Source organism: Scylla paramamosain, chromosome 31 (assembly GCF_035594125.1).
Source record: "Scylla paramamosain isolate STU-SP2022 chromosome 31, ASM3559412v1, whole genome shotgun sequence".
In the NCBI taxonomy this organism is placed as follows: Eukaryota; Metazoa; Arthropoda; class Malacostraca; order Decapoda; family Portunidae; genus Scylla; species Scylla paramamosain.
In genome coordinates this window covers 11,363,158-11,379,213 of record NC_087181.1, presented here as the reverse complement: position 1 = coordinate 11,379,213, position 16,056 = coordinate 11,363,158, and the positions used below count along the sequence as shown (strand labels likewise).

Genomic DNA, 16,056 nt, shown 5'->3' with positions numbered 1-16,056 from the left:
TGAGAATGTCTTTCACAAAAAATTTCAAATGTAAATGAAAATCCCATGATATTTCCCACAAAATTTATAAGCACTTTTCTTTTTTTATCAATGCCTGAACTCTCTCTCTCTCTCTCTCTCTCTCTCTCTCTCTCTCTCTCACACACGCACACACACACACAGAGAGAGAGAGAGAGAGAGAGAGAGAGAGTCGATCTCTCTCTTACACACACGCTACAATCCTGTCCAACCATCACCTGGACCATGAAGGCATCTTGTACTCTCTTGGGCATCATAACTTCCATAATTTTTGCTTTAAGTTCCCTTCTCTTGCCTCTTGACCCTCTTGTTTACAAATAAGAATATATACATACCTTTTTTTAATGCAAACCAGTGGCAAGAAATATTGAACAAGTCTTCATTTTCAAGTTCATGGTTTATTATTAAGTTTATACATAATATACACTATATGAGTTATGGAAATCTTTCACCTTCCAATTTCCTAAACAAGAACATGATTTCTTTAAATAATATGAATTCAACCAAAATTTTCTCTCTTTGTAAAACTAAACTACAAAAGACACTCCTTATCATTCAGTATCAGTTTTTCTACAATTCTATACACTAACTTCTCAGGATACAAGCTGTCTAGGCAATGTTGTGTACATGGTGGCCAAGGGATCTCTTCTGGTGCCTGAGAGCCTTCACATTCACTTCAGGGTATTTCTTCTGCAGCACATCCAGGTCCATGTGAGGGAAGCGACGCAGCAACATACACACATGGTCCCTGATACGACTGTAATGAAGAAATAAGAACTTAAGAACAAAAGAGAACCTGCAAGCTGTCAGGAAACATACCTGTTTCTACCAATTATTTCCATTCATGAATTTATCTAAACGTCTTTAAAAGCTCCCCAATGATCCAGCACTAACAACCTAATTACTGAGTCCATTCCATTTATCTAATACTCTTTTTGACAACCAATTCCTTACTATCACTTTTTAAATCTACCTGCATCAAGCTTGAACACATCATTTCTTGTCCTATCCTGATTACTGATCCTGACAATGGACTGAGCAAGTTGGAGTTTGAAGTAAGTAACAGCACGCAGTTTGTACGATTTAAGGATCTCAACACACTTTGTCACCCCACAGCCAGAAACCAATACTGCACATCAGGTAAGAACACTCAACCCTCTTCTTAAAATGAGTATGTCAGCACTTTTCACTGATATCATGGTGGCCTTAAAACTTCAAAATAGCATTTTGTCACAGTTCTGATGTCACTACAAATAGATAATCCTTGAGAGAGTCAGCTAAATATCAACACTGGTATAGAGCACAAGATACACTTTCTTATTCCTAGCCTTTGCCATCCTACAACAAATAGTGCATGACAGGAACTGTATGAAAAGGCCTTTAAATCTATGAACAAGTAACTTGATATAAAAGAGATAAAATTAGCTTACCACCAACACTTGAGAACATTTTCTAAGTATAGGGAAAATTATTTATTTACTTATTTTATGTAGGAAGGACACTGGCCAAGGGCAACAAAAATCCAATACAAAAAATGCCCACTGAAATGCCAGTCCCATAAAAGGGTCAAAGCAGTGGTCAAAAATTGATGAATAAGTGTCTTGAAACCTCCCTCTTGAAGGAATTCAAGTCATAGGAAGCAGGCAGGGAGTTCCAGAGTTTACCAGAGAAAGGGATGAATAATTGAGAATACTGGTTAATTCTTGCATTAGAGAGGTGGACAGAATAGGGGTGAGAGAAAGAAGAAAGTCTTGTGCAGCGAGGCTGCGGGAGGAGGGGAGGCATGCAGTTAGCAAGATCAGAAGAGCAGTTAGCATGAAAATAGCGGTAGAAGACAGCTAGAGATGCAACATTGCAGTGGTGAGAGAGAGGCTGAAGACAGTCAGTTAGAGGAGAGTTGATGAGATGAAAAGCTTTTGATTCCACCCTGTCTAGAAGAGCAGTATGAGTGGAACCCCCCAGACATGTGAAGCATACTCCATACATGGACGGATAAGGCCCTTGTACAGAGTTAGCAGCTGGGGGGTGAGAAAAACTGGCAGAGACGTCTCAGAACGCCTAACTTCATAGAAGCTGTTTTAGCTAGAGATGAGATGTGAAGTTTCCAGTTCAGATTATAAGTAAAGGACAGACCAAGGATGTTCAGTGTAGAAGACGGGGACAGTTGAGTGTCATCGAAGAAGAGGGGATAGTTGTCTGGAAGGTTGTGTCGAGTTGATAGATGGAGGAATTGAGTTTTTGAGGCATTGAACAATACCAAGTTTGCTCTGCCCCAATCAGAAATTTTAGAAAGATCAGAAGTCAAATGTTCTGTGGCTTCCCTGTGTGAAATGTTTACCTCATGAAGGGTTGGACGTCTATGAAAAGACGTGGAAAAGTGCAGGGTGGTATCATCAGCATAGGGCTGGATAGGACAAGAAGTTTGGTTTAGATCATTAATGAATAATAAGAAGAGAGTGGGTGACAGGACAGAACCCTGAGGAACACCACTGTTAATAGATTTAGGAGAAGAACAGTGACCGTCTACCACAGCAGCAATAGAACGGTCAGAAAGGAAACTTGAGATGAAGTTACAGAGAGGAGAGAAGCCGTAGGAGGGTAGTTTGGAAATCAAAGCTTTGTGCCAGACTCTATCAAAAGCTTTTGATATGTCCAAGGCAATAGCAAAAGTTTCACCAAAATCTCTAAAAGAGGATACCCAACAGATGTCAGCTTCATTGACTTCAGTTGTATGTGGCAGCAGCTTAACGGCACTAACTCACAAAGGGTCATGCAGTTTGCTGGCTTCAGACCATGATGAAAAGACTTCAACAATGAATCTGTCCACCACTCACCGTAAGGCTCTTCTCTTTTCCAAAAATTTCTTTTCCCTCATGAGGCGCGAAAATTTTGTAATGGATGGGGTCTCCCTTGACCTCCAGGGACGTCCAGTTGACCAGTAAGGGACTGTGTGCTCTCTGTACCTTATGAACCTTCTTCGGCCTGAAGTAAAGAGAAATCAACAAAAGAGACAAGTATTAATGTGGATGAAGACTGTTTTGAAAATGGGACACCTCAACTCCATAAATTTTTTTCTGCCATGAGAGCCTGAAAGGAATGAAGCATTAGAAAAGTTATATGCTAAATCTTCCCTCATAATCTGAATAGGTGATCATAACTATTGATTAATATGACATTTATCTGAAAACTTTATCTTTACAAAATTTCCATAAGACTACCCACCAAGGGAATCAGTTCCTATTTCTCCATGGTGCTCTCCATCTTCCCCAGTCTCCAGCAGCCAATACGCTCGATTCCTCTCCTTCACCACATCTTCCAGGTTCTTCATGCTTTCCTCAACCTGAAATTAGAGTTTGTAATGTCAACTTCATGTAAAATATCTACCAGAACAACATTCCTTCTCAAACTTATTCTCCCTTACCACATCCCCTAGGTACTTATTGCTTTCTTCCACCTAAAATAACTTTATGTAAAAATATTTATCTATCAGCCTGACATTCCTTCTCAAACTCTCAGCTTACCCTTCTCCAAACATTAGCCAGACATATTACATTTCCCTTCTCAACACTTACACCTCACAAAAGCATCTTAGAGCTGACAACCAACAGCCTTCCCCCTGACTTATGAAAAACTGTTAACATGAAAAAATTCTAAGACAAAACTGAAGACATATTTATTCTGAGTTTTGATTTGAGGGACTTTACTATTATTGAGGCATATGTGGTGTGATCCTTCACCTGATGGATAATTATACAAGCTAATGATGAAAAAAAATAAGATATGTGGATCCTGCAAAGCATTTCAGCAGAGTAGGACCAGATGAAGAATAAACACAAGTAGCAAGTAAGTAACAAAAGCTTACAGTGCCATGCAAGTCATGAAACAAAGGGCTGTATTCAGAAACACTTTGCTCTCACCACAACTATTTTCAAAGGCCACAGAGATGATTCGCCAGGTTTTCAAGACTATTTCTCATTTTAATAATGTAGAAATCTTGATAATCTGTCACTAGAATCATAAAGACACCCTCAAAATCACATGCAGCTTTAAAAGGTGTCATTTGAAAGTAGTGAAGCTGCAGCACAGAAGTGCTTCAGAATATGGTCAGAAAGCTCATCTTGAAGCTGTCCTTTACTTTTACCTTGTCAATTCTCTCAGGATTAGGGAACACCTGGTACTCCTCTTCACAGGCATGCTCCATGGTGAGCAGCATGTTCTTCTCCTTCAGCAGCACAAACCTTGAAAGCACATACACTTCAAAAACTGCTCCTCTGGGAATTATCAGACATCACTACACACAAAAGATACCTGTGTAATTCTTCAAAACAAAATTAATACATTAATGGATAAATAAGGGTATGAAGAGTATGAAAAGGAAATTTAATAACACACACACACACACACACACACACACACACACACACACACACACACACACACACACACACACACACACACACACAATAAATGATAAAGCAGAATGAAAATGTCAACACGAAAAAAAGGGAGCAACAGGATTAGTCACACCTCCTCAGGCAGGAGAAGTGTTACAGCTTCTTTGAGGAGTTTGGCAATTTGTTATTTTCTTATAATGCAATAAATGTCAGAAAGTTATTATCAACCTTACTTCTCACCACCATAAGCACTCCAATTCTGATTTGGTTTAGTTGGTTTTTGTTTTGCTTTTACATTTACTTATTTATTGTTTTTCTTAAATATGTAAGCAAGGTATCATCTTGCTGCAACATTATCATTTATAGATCAAGGAAAATTACATCACTGAGAGAGAGAGAGAGAGAGAGAGAGAGAGAGAGAGAGAGAGAGAGAGAGAGAGAGAGAGAGAGAGAGAGAGAGAGAGAGAGAGAGAGAGAGAGAGAGAGAGAGAGAGAGAGAGAGAGAGAGAGAGAGAGAGAGAGAGAGAGAGAGAGAGAGAGAGAAAGAGAGAGAGAGAGAGAGAGAGAGAGAGAGAGAGAGAGAGAGAGAGAGAGAGAGAGAGAGAGAGAGAGAGAGAGAGAGAGAGAGAGAGAGACTTAACTACCATCAGTACCATAGTTTGTGCAGGTCCTCATTGCTCTTGATCCTCAACTCCTCAATCCTCCACGACCTGCCCACCTTCACCTCAGTCTCTCCCCAGTTCTTCTCGTTATCAAAGAACTCCATGAGGCCCCTGTGGCTGCTGCTGGTGTGGAGTGAGGCATACCATGGGGTCAGCCTGGTGGTGCAGGAGAGAATCAATACCAATTCACACACAAAATGCATGACACTCAACAACCAGTATAATTTTTCCTTAGACTTGCTTTGTTTAGTTAATAAGACCCTCACAGACCCCAACAGACTCCGTCATTATAAGACTGAGAAAGGTCTGGATATTCCCCACTGTACTGGAATGACTTGTGACATGGGTTTTGGTTTTATTGAAATTACCCTAACTTGCTCATTTCGAGACAGTTACTATTTCTGGATAAAAATATTATGCTTTTTTGTTTTATATCATGCTGTACGCAATTAATAGATTAACAATGAAATCAATGAACTGATATAATCCAAACCTAACCTAACCCAAGTACGCTAATGCTATTTAAATATTATCCTGTCTTAATACATATATAATTACTCCATCCTTACCTGAAGTGACTGAAGGCTGTGACAAATGAGGTATGCAGTGAGGGGCGGGTTACCTGGGAGGGCACAGACACACTGAGACGTCCCATCCTGGCCGCCAGTCCCACCACACCGGCCACTCCTGTTCTCAAGGCCGCCATTGCTTTATATTTCCCTATCTAACCTCTCTGCACTTGTCCATGGGTTCTCTGTACTCTGGTCTGATATGCCAGGTCGTGGAAGTTGTGGTAAATCAGCACATAATGGGAAGAAACAACGCGCCGTACACCTCACCGCCTGGTCTCTCTGGGGAGGCCGAAACGTATCATAAAACACTGTAAACATCGCCGCATGTGAAGTTTCCGAATCCGTGATACATACTGGGAGGCTGACGCGGCTAGACCAACGCAGCGGTGTTCCCTGTACCTTCCCATTCCTCAGTAGTTGGGAGATCTAGTATTTAATCATGTTCTATCACGTAAGTGTTCCGCGCTTGCTCCGTATATAGTTATCGTGGAGGCTCCTGCTTGGGCTGCCAGTATCAATGCTGTGGTCTGCCAGGCCACTCATTGCTTGATGCTGTGAGAGGTTCGGAGAAGGCCTCTCATCCAATACAAACCAGGGTAATTGTCTAGAGTCCTTACCGGGCCTTATTACTGGTCTATTCACTTCAATTCTTTTACACATACCTTCACATGCACCTAAAACATCATTTTAAAGTGGGGGACAAATGCCCCCTTCCCTCTAGTCCAGCAAAATTGGGGACATGTGGGAAGGCGGGGTTTTTGGGTGGGGGAGACATAAATCAGCGAGCGATTTTCGGCCTTTCCACTGCCCCTGTAGGTTAGGTTAGGTTAGGTTAGGTTAGGTTAGGTTAGGAGCTTCAGGTCCAGTGCAGCATCACTCGCTCACAAACACCTCATCCAAAACCAATAGATGATTGATTCTATGTTTACTTTTTTAAAAACACCATTCAACACCAAGTATGGATCTTTCTATATAGTTAAAACGTATCCAATACCGTAACCTAACCTAACCTAACCTAACCTAACCTACAGGGGCAGTGGAAAGGCCGAAAATCGCTCGCTGATTTATGTCTCCCCCACCCAAAAACCCCGCCTTCCCACATGTCCCCAATTTTGCTGGACTAGAGGGAAGGGGGCATTTGTCCCCCACTTTAAAATGATGTTTTAGGTGCATGTGAAGGTATGTGTAAAAGAATTGAAGTGAATAGACCAGTAATAAGGCCCGGTAAGGACTCTAGACAATTACCCAAACCAGCACCTTCTATTTTATCTGGTGCCATCTCCAGTCCTTTCCTATAAATATATGAACCATTCGGTTAGGTTGAATCTGGATATCCAATCTAGCAACTTGTGCAATACACCCATTTCTCTGTATTTCTTCAATGCACAACATCCTTAGGGACAAGTAGGAGAATGAGGAAGCAAAGTACCTAGCATTAAACAGGTAGGGGCTTCAACCCATGAACCTGCCCAAGTCACACTCACTAATCGTGATTAGAGGGCTAGCTCAGCAGTTCTGGAGTACAACCTACATAAAGGAGGTCAGACAATGTACTTTGTATTGCAGAGAAAGCCTGATAGGGTTGTATGGAAATAACTACCCCCCTACTAATTTCAGGATAGTGACTATTTACTCTGGAGACTGGCACCTCAGTGTTTTTTTTTTTTTCTAATTAGGATCTATACAGTGAGGGGATTAGCAATGAAACTAGTGAACTGAATCAGTCTAAACCTAACCTAGTCCTCAGATTGATATGCTAATGTTATTTCAATACTGCCTGCCTGATACATATTTCAGCTGAAAACTAACACATCCCATCATCAGATCTCCCTGGAGCATGAGATTTTGCTGCACCCTCGCTACTTTGGGCCACAGCTGATGGACACTGTGAGACAGATGCTGTTCACCGAAGTGGAGGGAACCTGTACTGGAAAGTGAGCACCTGTGGGCTGTTGCTTCTGTTGAAGCTCAGGTTGTTGTCAAGATGATGCCTTCATGCAATGGAACCTCCCTGATATTTCTCTTCCATATTGTCCTCTTTTCTTTTTTTCCAAAATTTGCATAATATTTGCTTAATTTTTCTTTTATTAATGGTTTGAATACTTTTTTTTACTGTTTATTGTCAGTACTTAGGTGCAGAGATCCATCATTTGTTACTTTGAATATTTTGAATATTTTGAATATTCATCTTATTCTGGCTAATGTACTTATATTTTTAATCTTTTCATTGTGACTTCAAGGTGGTTTCCTTGGCATGGTAATAAACTAGGTATAGAAAAAATTTATGATGTTGATGGTACACATTTTAAGTTACCTAAATTTGGCTGCTTTCCAAAATTAGGATGTAGAAAAAGAGTGAATAAATTTTTCCTCATTGCTGGAAAGACATCAAGGAAAAGCACTCTGAAAATCCCTTCATATTGTACTAGTATGTTTAGTTATTTGTTTATGGCTTCAACCATCCAAACGTTTCCACAGGTATGGGTTCGTCATCGCTGTCACCACTATTGATCACATCGGCTCAGGCATGATTCAGGTTGGCCGAGGATTTGTGTTGTACCCCATCAAGGTGAGTGCCATAGCTACTACAGCAGTACAAGTGTTTTTATCCCTTATTCTGAAATCCACCAGGAACCAATGGGGCTAAGACAGGGCTAAGAGTGTGAATGTTTGGTGCCTTGTGGATCACCCTATGTTGGATTGCCACCCTGGTATATAGATAGATAGGTTCTCAAATAATTCATGATCATCACTAAGTATAGTAGAGGGAATTATTAACAGTCTGTTGTAATTCCTTGCAGTACAAAGCTATCGTGTTCAGACCCTTCAAAGGAGAGGTGCTGGACGCTGTCGTCACTCAGATCAATAAGATTGGACTCTTTTGTGAAATCGGACCCATGCAGTGCTTCATCTCCAGACATGTGAGTTGATTTGGAAAGTTTGTATGATTAACTCCATTCATTTCTAAATATCCATTTATTTTTTTCCCAAAGATAGTTTCATGTCACATTATGTCTATTTATATCTGAATATTTGAATGTATTTCTGTCAACTGTCTATCAAAATGTACTGAACACTAAAGATATAATGTTCAGTCAACACACCTATTTGTTTTCTACATCCATCTTAGAAGAACTGTTTTCCTTTCAGTCCATCCCACAGGATCTAGAATTTGATCCCAACTCCAACCCTCCGTGCTACAAGAGCAGAGATGAGGTGAGCAACATTCCTGCAATTCTTCCCTTTTTATTTGATTTGTACATGTGTGAAAAATTAAGAACAACACACTATCTTATATTAAGATAGGTATGTACCTAAATAAGAATAATTATTTTTCTTCCAGGAAGTTGTTATTCAACAGGATGATGAAATAAGAGTGAAAATTGTTGGCACCAGAGTGGATGCAACTGATATAGTAAGTCCAATGAAAGACCACATGTTTGTGTCAATGTAGCCACAATAGTTTAATGTTACTGTTTGTTGGTCTTCCTGAAAGCATTCCTCTTTTCCCAAACTATTTATGAGTTCTGGTAAAGAGTCACTTTCCTACAAAGGACTCAGCTTTATTTGATAAGTTGATATGACAGAATCTAGGCCTTCCTTCACTGAGTTTGGATGATAATCATCATTATTTGTTTTTCAGTTTGCCATTGGAACACTCATGGATGATTACTTGGGTGAGTGTATGCTAAGTTGCTTCTTTTTTGTATTAGAAATTGAATACAGTCACTTAAGGGAGAGGAGTTGGTGCTGTGGAAACCTTTTCATTCTACTCTGCAAAAAAGTACAGTATTAGTTGAATCTCCCCTCATAATATAACAGCAATACTCCATACAAGGATGGATGAGGCCCATCAGCAGCTGGGAAGGAAACCAGGTGGTGGGGATGTTAGAGCAAAACTTACTGCTGCAGGAAAACATTGTGCATCTGAAATAGTCTTAGCAGCTTTCTTATCTCAACAGTTTTGTAATACTGATTATTTATGTTGTTTAATAATCTATTTTGCCTCCACAGGTCTCACCAGCTGAAGAGCAACAGACACATCCTGCATCCTGTACTATAACATTAGTCATACATGTCTGCTTCAGATATCATATTCATCTCTAAGAAATTGGTGTCAGCTTTGACTTGATTTCCAATAAAAATAATTTTATATTCAGTTATTTTCATTTATGTATTTTTTTTCCTCAAACAAATTAGAATTCATGATATGGCTGTCTTGAAAGCAGGTCAAGCAAGTTATTTATAAAAGCAATTCTCACAAGTAACTTATTCATAAGTGACTTTTCCTACAATTAACTGATTATAATAATGATACAGTGATGACAATGATTATGATACTGACTAATAATGTGAGTATAGTTTAACCTTATTTATTACAAGTGAAGTGCACTTTGCTGTGATTCATGGTTTCTACAGAACAGTAAGTCAACTTCAGTTGGTGGCCTGGGGCAGAGAACACAGGCCAAGATCTTTATATCATCATGACAACACTACCTATGGTGAGGAAACATTTGGGATACCACACAATATCTGATACACACTATCTGACCCTGTAGAGGAAATGACATTCAACAAAAAAAATATATTAATGCTAACGATGACTTATATGATTAGTACCAGTATTTAAAGTATTAAGTACCCTGCATCTTTTGCGGTCTCAGGATTGGAGTAGGTGCATGACAGCTAACAGTCTTATTATGCTATCAGGCCTTGCTGTGGAGGTATGTGACCAGATGTGCTATTCCTAAGCTCCTGGGATGTAGTATAGTGGTTCACAACACTATCCCTTTCCACCAACATCTGGCAGAGCTAAGAGTGTTAATCATAATAATGTGTGTATGAGTGTGTGGTGCTTTGTTTGGGCTCCCCTGTGTGGGATAGACAGATAGATGGATGAATGTAAGGCAAGTTGACCACCACATACTCAGACACACATGAGCAGGTCAGTCCTCTTCACTTGATGAACTCTGATGGATTTCCTCATAGTCCTCAACCTGCAGCTTCTCCATGGACTTCTTCAGGTCACGCTGTAAAGAAATTAAAAGAAAGTTCAAGATCAGAAGGCTACTCATGAAACACAATCTTGTCTACTTCAATTAGAGTTAAGACATTTTTAGGACATGTAGAATCCAGTGGTGATGGATTGTGAAAGTTTACCTTTTTGTGAGTGTGTTTTTATGATGGCAATTTACCTTTTTGCGAGTGTGTCTGCTGTGGCGAGAGTTAAGGATGACGGGGGAGAGAGAGGAGCCTTCACCCACTCCCACAGCCTCGGCCCGACCTGCAACATTGCCCTTCAGAGCATTGCGGAATTCCTGAAAGAATGACAAACCTTAGAGAACAGAGAAGGAAATATACACAGTTGTGTCCATCGTTAAGTCATTATGGCTACCGCATCTGGTGATCTACTGAATTCTGCTAACTTATTATTATTATTAAATTACTATCATTATTATTATTTGTCATTTTTTACATATGAAGAAGTCTTGACTACTTGAATGCTACTCCCAGGAAAGTACAGTAGAAAAAAAAATATGAAGGCTGACTTAAGGCATAAAAATAGGAAAAAAGAAAATGTCTGCTTGATAATTGCTAATGTCAAGAAAGTACAATAGGAAAGAGAACAAGACTAAAATAACCTCACACAAGCATTGCTACACTTTCAATATGTACGGACACGATACACTGCTTTCATCAAATAACACAGCAAGAACACACTGAGCAAAATATTTCCGCTGGTGGCAAGAGGCAAAAGGGGGTATGACGTATTGAGTTACAGTATTATAACAGAAAGAGTAATGGGAGATGAGACAGAGTGTGGAGAGTTTACAAGCATGGAGAACATAAAATATAAAAAAATTAAGACTAAAAAGAAAAAAGGAAAACAAATCTAAAGTCATCAGCTTGAAACTAGTAAAAGTTAAGGCAGAATCTTGACCATGTATTGAATTATATTATAATAGATAGAATGATGGAAGAAATAGGAAGGCTGCTGAAGACTGCATGAATTAAAAAGGCAGTGTGGGTAGATTGATGGAAGTGTGGATAGAATGATGGAAGAAGAAGTGTGGATAGAATGATGGAAGAAGAAGTGTGTATAGAATGATGAAAAGAGAAGAATGGATAGAAAAAGTATGGACAGAATGATGAAAGAAGTGTGAATAGAATGATGTAAGAAGTGTGGATAGAAGTGTGGATAAAATTACTGAAGAAGAAGGATGACTGTTGAAAGCTGCAGAATTAAAGGGAGTGTGGATATCTTGCAAGTTAATGAAGCATATTTGAATAACACAAGCAAGCAAACAGAGCACACACATAAATAAACAAATAAGCAAAAATCAGACTAAAAAAGAAAATAAATCTAAAGTGACCAGCCTGAAATTGGTACAAGTGGAAGCAGAACATTAATGTTGGCATTACTGAGAGACAAAGCCAACAAGAAACACAGAGTTAGGCATTACCGCATCAAAGACATCCCTTGCGTTTCGAAATGCCTGCAAGTACAAGAGTCAGAGGCTAGAGACATCATGACAGATGCACTACATGGTGGACTACTCAACTCTGTGACATCCAAGCACAAATTAAAAGTTTTACCAGTAATCAGTGTACTTCAAACAAGATGGTTTTACAAAACAGGTTATTTTGCTTAGAGTAATCTGTAATTTGTACATATATTTTCAAAGGTAGTAATTTCATACAGGATATTTGTGGATTAAAACCTAAATATATATAGCTAATAGTTTGGTATGTTTTTTCACTGTTATAATGAATAACAGTTTCCTCACTATTATAATGAATAGCACACAGTTTCCTCACTGTTATAATGAATAGCACACTTATATTCTCACTGTTATAATGAATAAAATACTGTTTCCTCACTGTTGTAATGAATAGCACACTGTTTCCTCAGTTATAATGAATAGCACACTTGTTTCCTCACTATTATATTCTTATTAATGTTCTAGGGATTTATTAGATTATTTGATTTTTAACTATTTCCATGTAAAGAGTATTGCTTTAATGTTTCAATAAACTAACTAACTAGCTTATAATGAACAGCACATGTGTATCCTGGGCTCACCTCCAGGTCCTCCTCCTCCTCAATGCTGGACACTTGATTGTAGGCACGGGTGTACAGTTCCAGTGCCTTGGCATGGAAGGCTAACTCGATCTGAGGAGATGCCAAACACTCACACATTCAGTGCTTGTAAGGGACTAACTATACAGTACATGCATATGTACAAACACACAAAAATAGATTTTTATTAATTTTTGGCATGTGTTATCAAAATAAAGTTGTTTTATGCATTTGGTATAGTGTTGGATGTTGCTACTGAGGCAAATTTGTTGTAATGTAGGTTCTCTGTGTAATATTCACAAAATAACAGGACTTTCTTAATCATTCATCTTATATAAACTGTCATAGTTCAATAAATTAAATTCTTCATAATTTTCTTTCAATACCTGAATAAATTCTTTTAAAATCTTCTTTAAATCTGAGACTTTCTTTTGTTCAAACTGGTCCATCTGATCCTCAAGGTTCTTGCAGGCACGCTGGGCCTCTGTTGTGGACTTCTGCAGCTTGGTTTCTGCAATGATCTGCCAAGCGGTCAATGTAGCTTTTAGTATTTCATGCCTGTCAATCCACAACACTAACACTATCAAAAAAGATCTGTGTGCTTATATTTGCTGAATAACAGATTGACGTGCATGTACCACAGTGTATTTAGACTGATGTCCCTTACAGAAAACACCCTCATTGAGAAGATGCTTAGGAACTCCCTGCCTGCTGCTGCATTTCATCCTTCCTATGACTTGTACTCTTTTACAGGGTAGGTTTCAAGACATTTATCCTCCAATTTTGGATGATCTTTTTGGCTTTTCTTTTGGGAGTGGCACCTCAGTGAGTCTTTTGTTTCATTCTTTTTGTTGCCTTAGGCCTTCTTAGGTCCATCTGACATACGAAAATAAAAAACGAAACACATACAATTTGTTGCCTGTTCTGTGGGTGGCGACTCTTAGTCTTCTCCAGACTGTGGCGGTGGGCAATCTCACGTTGCCGACTGTCAAAGCTGCGCTTCAGCTCATCCTTGGCAGTCCGGCAAATCCCTCCATAAGCAGCAATCTCCTCCACAACCCTCGCATCGAGCCGTTCCACCTTGACGTCCCTGCAGTGCCACACAGAACATTCTAATACAACACACCTCATGGGACTTCTCATTCTGCAAGCTTCATGTTTAGATGAGAGGCTACATACTTCATAGCATTTCTCATTCTACAAGTTTCATATTTAGATGAAAAGCTTGTTATAAGACACTCATTTGCTATATTTTCAACATGCTTGACTGAAAGACCACATGTAGAGGCAGGACAGTCAAGGTTTATTGGTGATGATCATTATGGCCTGACTCAAGTCCGAAGTTTATTTGTGTATGATATTTTGGAGTCACCTGTAGTCCTGGATGGCAGTGAGAGAGTCAGCAGTCTCACAAAGGGCTGCCCTGAGACTCTTGTTAAGACTCTCCACCTCTCCATACTCTTGCAGGGCCTTGGACACCTCGTCACCTTTGTCACGCAACCTGAAGTAACAGTACAACTTTTAGCCCTATTACTGTAATATGTATTCCCTTATGTCTTTATTAATGATGGTTTGGTACATTACACTTAACTTTTACTTCTTTATTGTTTGAGTTTACAAGGAAATGTTTCTGAAGCTGGAGAATATTTCCTTAACCTGAACACAACAGTTTCCTGAAAAGGGAGCCCTTGAAACACAATTGAGTTCTATTCCTATGCCAAGGTTGGAACTAGCCTATGTGAGCACCTGCAGTATATCACTCACCTACACTAGTGCTATAGCACTAATAATGTCATAACCTAGGGCATAAACACATAACTATTGCATCTGTAAAAGAAAATACATGAAAGAAATACAGTAAATAGATAAATAATTGAATAAATCAGTAAAAAAAGAAAATCAGGAAAGGGGAATGTACAGAGACAAGTACTACCACCATCATAACCACCGAACAGCAACAGCCAAGACTGTCATAAAGAGAAGACTCCCTGTATTATTTTTACTCTACTTAACATCCCAAGCATCAGAGATATTCCCATACCACTCACTTTGCCTCCCTCTTGGCATAGGCAGCCAGGGCTCGGCAGATCTGGCCAAAATGCTTCTCCACCCCTGCCACTCTCTCTTGGATAAACTTCATCTGCCCTGAACTGCAAATCATGGGGAGAAAATTGAATCTGCAGAATACATTAGGAGTATGAAATGTATGCAATCAGTCCACAATGTATAAGGTTGTTATTAAATATAATATATCAGTCAGTCAATCAGTGAGTCCAGAATAACACAAGAAAAGCTACAAGAAGCCATTAAGTGTACATTAAATTACTCAATTAATCATTCAATCAGTCCACAGTGTAAAGTACTGTTACTAAATACAGTCATTCAGTCAGTCAGTGAGAACATGTACAAAAACACAAGGATAATTAGGTACAATAATCTAATAAGTATACACATGTTAAACCCTGTCAAATATATCAATAGTACCTGCATTAACATATTCATAATATGTCAGCTATTCCTTACACCTTAATATTAATCCAACAACACCAGAATGTGACTTACTGTACTTTGTTAAGACTGTTGGACGAGCCGAACATGTTTAAAACTTGCACAGAACTTGACTTGCTGTGGTAGAGGTTTTGCAGTGTAATGGGATGACACTTCAAGTCAAGGAACTTATATTTTTACAAAATCCTTGCTTTCGACCCACAGACAGATACACGTCTTCAGAAACTCTTTCTTTCTTTCTTTATTTATTCGTCTGGAGTTTTCAGTCCACGATGATTAGTTACTGGTTTTCAGGTGTTTTCGCTAATAGTATCATGAAAGCACCTTTGAAAACCTCTCTAACTTCGACTAGAGCACCAAAAGTAATGATACGATGGTGAATACTTGTTAAACTATTAGTAGGATCCTGAAAACACTTTTGAAAACTATAATAATCTCCCTACTGCACCAAAGTTGTGATACCACGCTCAAGTCAGGACCCGATTCACCCAGTCAGGACAGAACCAATCAGAACCAGCCTCAGTGTCTCCCTTTCTTCTCCATATTAACGTTTACAAACATTACAATCTGTTTTAACCCTCTTCTTAATATGGATGCTTCTACTACTGAGAGGTGACAGTCAGTGTGTGTGTGTGTGTGTGTGTGTGTGTGTGTGTGTTGCGTTACCACAGCAACCGCACGCCAGCCTCAGTCGTAAACAAAGACCACGTGCATTAAGGCGGTCTTATAATGCGGGTGCTCACTGCCACGCCCCCTTCCTGTACTGCCAAGGATTATACAAGTGTTTTATTTAGTCTTTGCAGTGCTTCTTTATCCATTTT

General features: G+C 39.2%; 3 protein-coding genes across 9 annotated transcripts; 1 reads left to right on the top strand and 2 right to left on the bottom strand.

Annotated features, from left to right (window-relative positions):
- Window positions 1-396: 396 nt before the first annotated feature.
- On the bottom strand, window positions 397-6,119 carry LOC135116493 (large ribosomal subunit protein uL29m-like). The gene is made up of 6 exons (XM_064033993.1): window positions 5,644-6,119; window positions 5,066-5,230; window positions 4,160-4,256; window positions 3,241-3,358; window positions 2,853-3,000; window positions 397-775 (listed from the first exon to the last, which is right to left on the bottom strand). The coding sequence occupies exons 1-6, from the start codon at window positions 5,778-5,780 to the stop codon at window positions 628-630; spliced, it is 813 nt and encodes a 270-aa protein (XP_063890063.1). The 5' UTR covers window positions 5,781-6,119; the 3' UTR covers window positions 397-627.
- On the top strand, window positions 5,918-9,801 carry LOC135116494 (DNA-directed RNA polymerase II subunit RPB7). 2 transcript variants are annotated; one of them, XM_064033994.1, is made up of 8 exons: window positions 5,918-6,097; window positions 7,471-7,580; window positions 8,125-8,215; window positions 8,448-8,567; window positions 8,797-8,862; window positions 8,990-9,061; window positions 9,290-9,323; window positions 9,661-9,801. In XM_064033994.1, exons 1-8 carry the CDS (start codon window positions 6,086-6,088, stop codon window positions 9,672-9,674), a joined length of 519 nt encoding a protein of 172 aa, XP_063890064.1. In that variant the 5' UTR covers window positions 5,918-6,085; the 3' UTR covers window positions 9,675-9,801. The 2 variants fall into 2 exon arrangements, with proteins under 2 accessions (XP_063890064.1, XP_063890065.1); XM_064033995.1 differs by having other exon boundaries at window positions 5,982-6,242.
- LOC135116492 (CBY1-interacting BAR domain-containing protein 1-like) lies at window positions 8,880-15,566 on the bottom strand. Of its 6 annotated transcripts, none has more exons than XM_064033990.1 (10): window positions 15,290-15,461; window positions 14,776-14,877; window positions 14,100-14,228; window positions 13,637-13,817; window positions 13,114-13,248; window positions 12,731-12,820; window positions 12,111-12,143; window positions 10,842-10,964; window positions 10,584-10,676; window positions 9,276-9,415 (listed from the first exon to the last, which is right to left on the bottom strand). In XM_064033990.1, exons 1-9 carry the CDS (start codon window positions 15,322-15,324, stop codon window positions 10,593-10,595), a joined length of 912 nt encoding a protein of 303 aa, XP_063890060.1. In that variant the 5' UTR covers window positions 15,325-15,461; the 3' UTR covers window positions 9,276-9,415; window positions 10,584-10,592. The 6 variants fall into 6 exon arrangements, with proteins under 6 accessions (XP_063890057.1, XP_063890060.1, XP_063890059.1 ...); XM_064033989.1 differs by having other exon boundaries at window positions 9,277-9,415; window positions 10,574-10,676; XM_064033988.1 differs by having other exon boundaries at window positions 9,281-9,420; window positions 10,574-10,676.
- Window positions 15,567-16,056: the final 490 nt, after the last annotated feature.

Excerpts from the sequence above, each read along its gene's own strand:
- LOC135116493 (XM_064033993.1), bottom strand. The coding sequence starts at position 5,780 with ATGGCGGCCTTGAGAACAGGAGTGGCCGGTGTGGTGGGACTGGCGGCC. Across the intron at positions 3,359-4,159 it reads ATCCTGAGAGAATTGACAAG|GTTGAGGAAAGCATGAAGAA; the intron begins GTAAAAGTAAAG and ends CTCTAATTTCAG. Across the intron at positions 776-2,852 it reads GAAAAGAGAAGAGCCTTACG|TCGTATCAGGGACCATGTGT; the intron begins GTGAGTGGTGGA and ends TCTTCATTACAG.
- LOC135116494 (XM_064033994.1), top strand. Across the intron at positions 8,216-8,447 it reads TTGTGTTGTACCCCATCAAG|TACAAAGCTATCGTGTTCAG; the intron begins GTGAGTGCCATA and ends AATTCCTTGCAG. Across the intron at positions 8,863-8,989 it reads GCTACAAGAGCAGAGATGAG|GAAGTTGTTATTCAACAGGA; the intron begins GTGAGCAACATT and ends TTTTTCTTCCAG.
- LOC135116492 (XM_064033987.1), bottom strand. The coding sequence starts at position 15,324 with ATGTTCGGCTCGTCCAACAGTCTTAACAAAGTACA. Across the intron at positions 14,878-15,289 it reads AACAGTCTTAACAAAGTACA|TTCAGGGCAGATGAAGTTTA; the intron begins GTAAGTCACATT and ends CATGATTTGCAG. Across the intron at positions 10,965-12,110 it reads CAAGGGATGTCTTTGATGCG|GAATTCCGCAATGCTCTGAA; the intron begins GTAATGCCTAAC and ends TCATTCTTTCAG.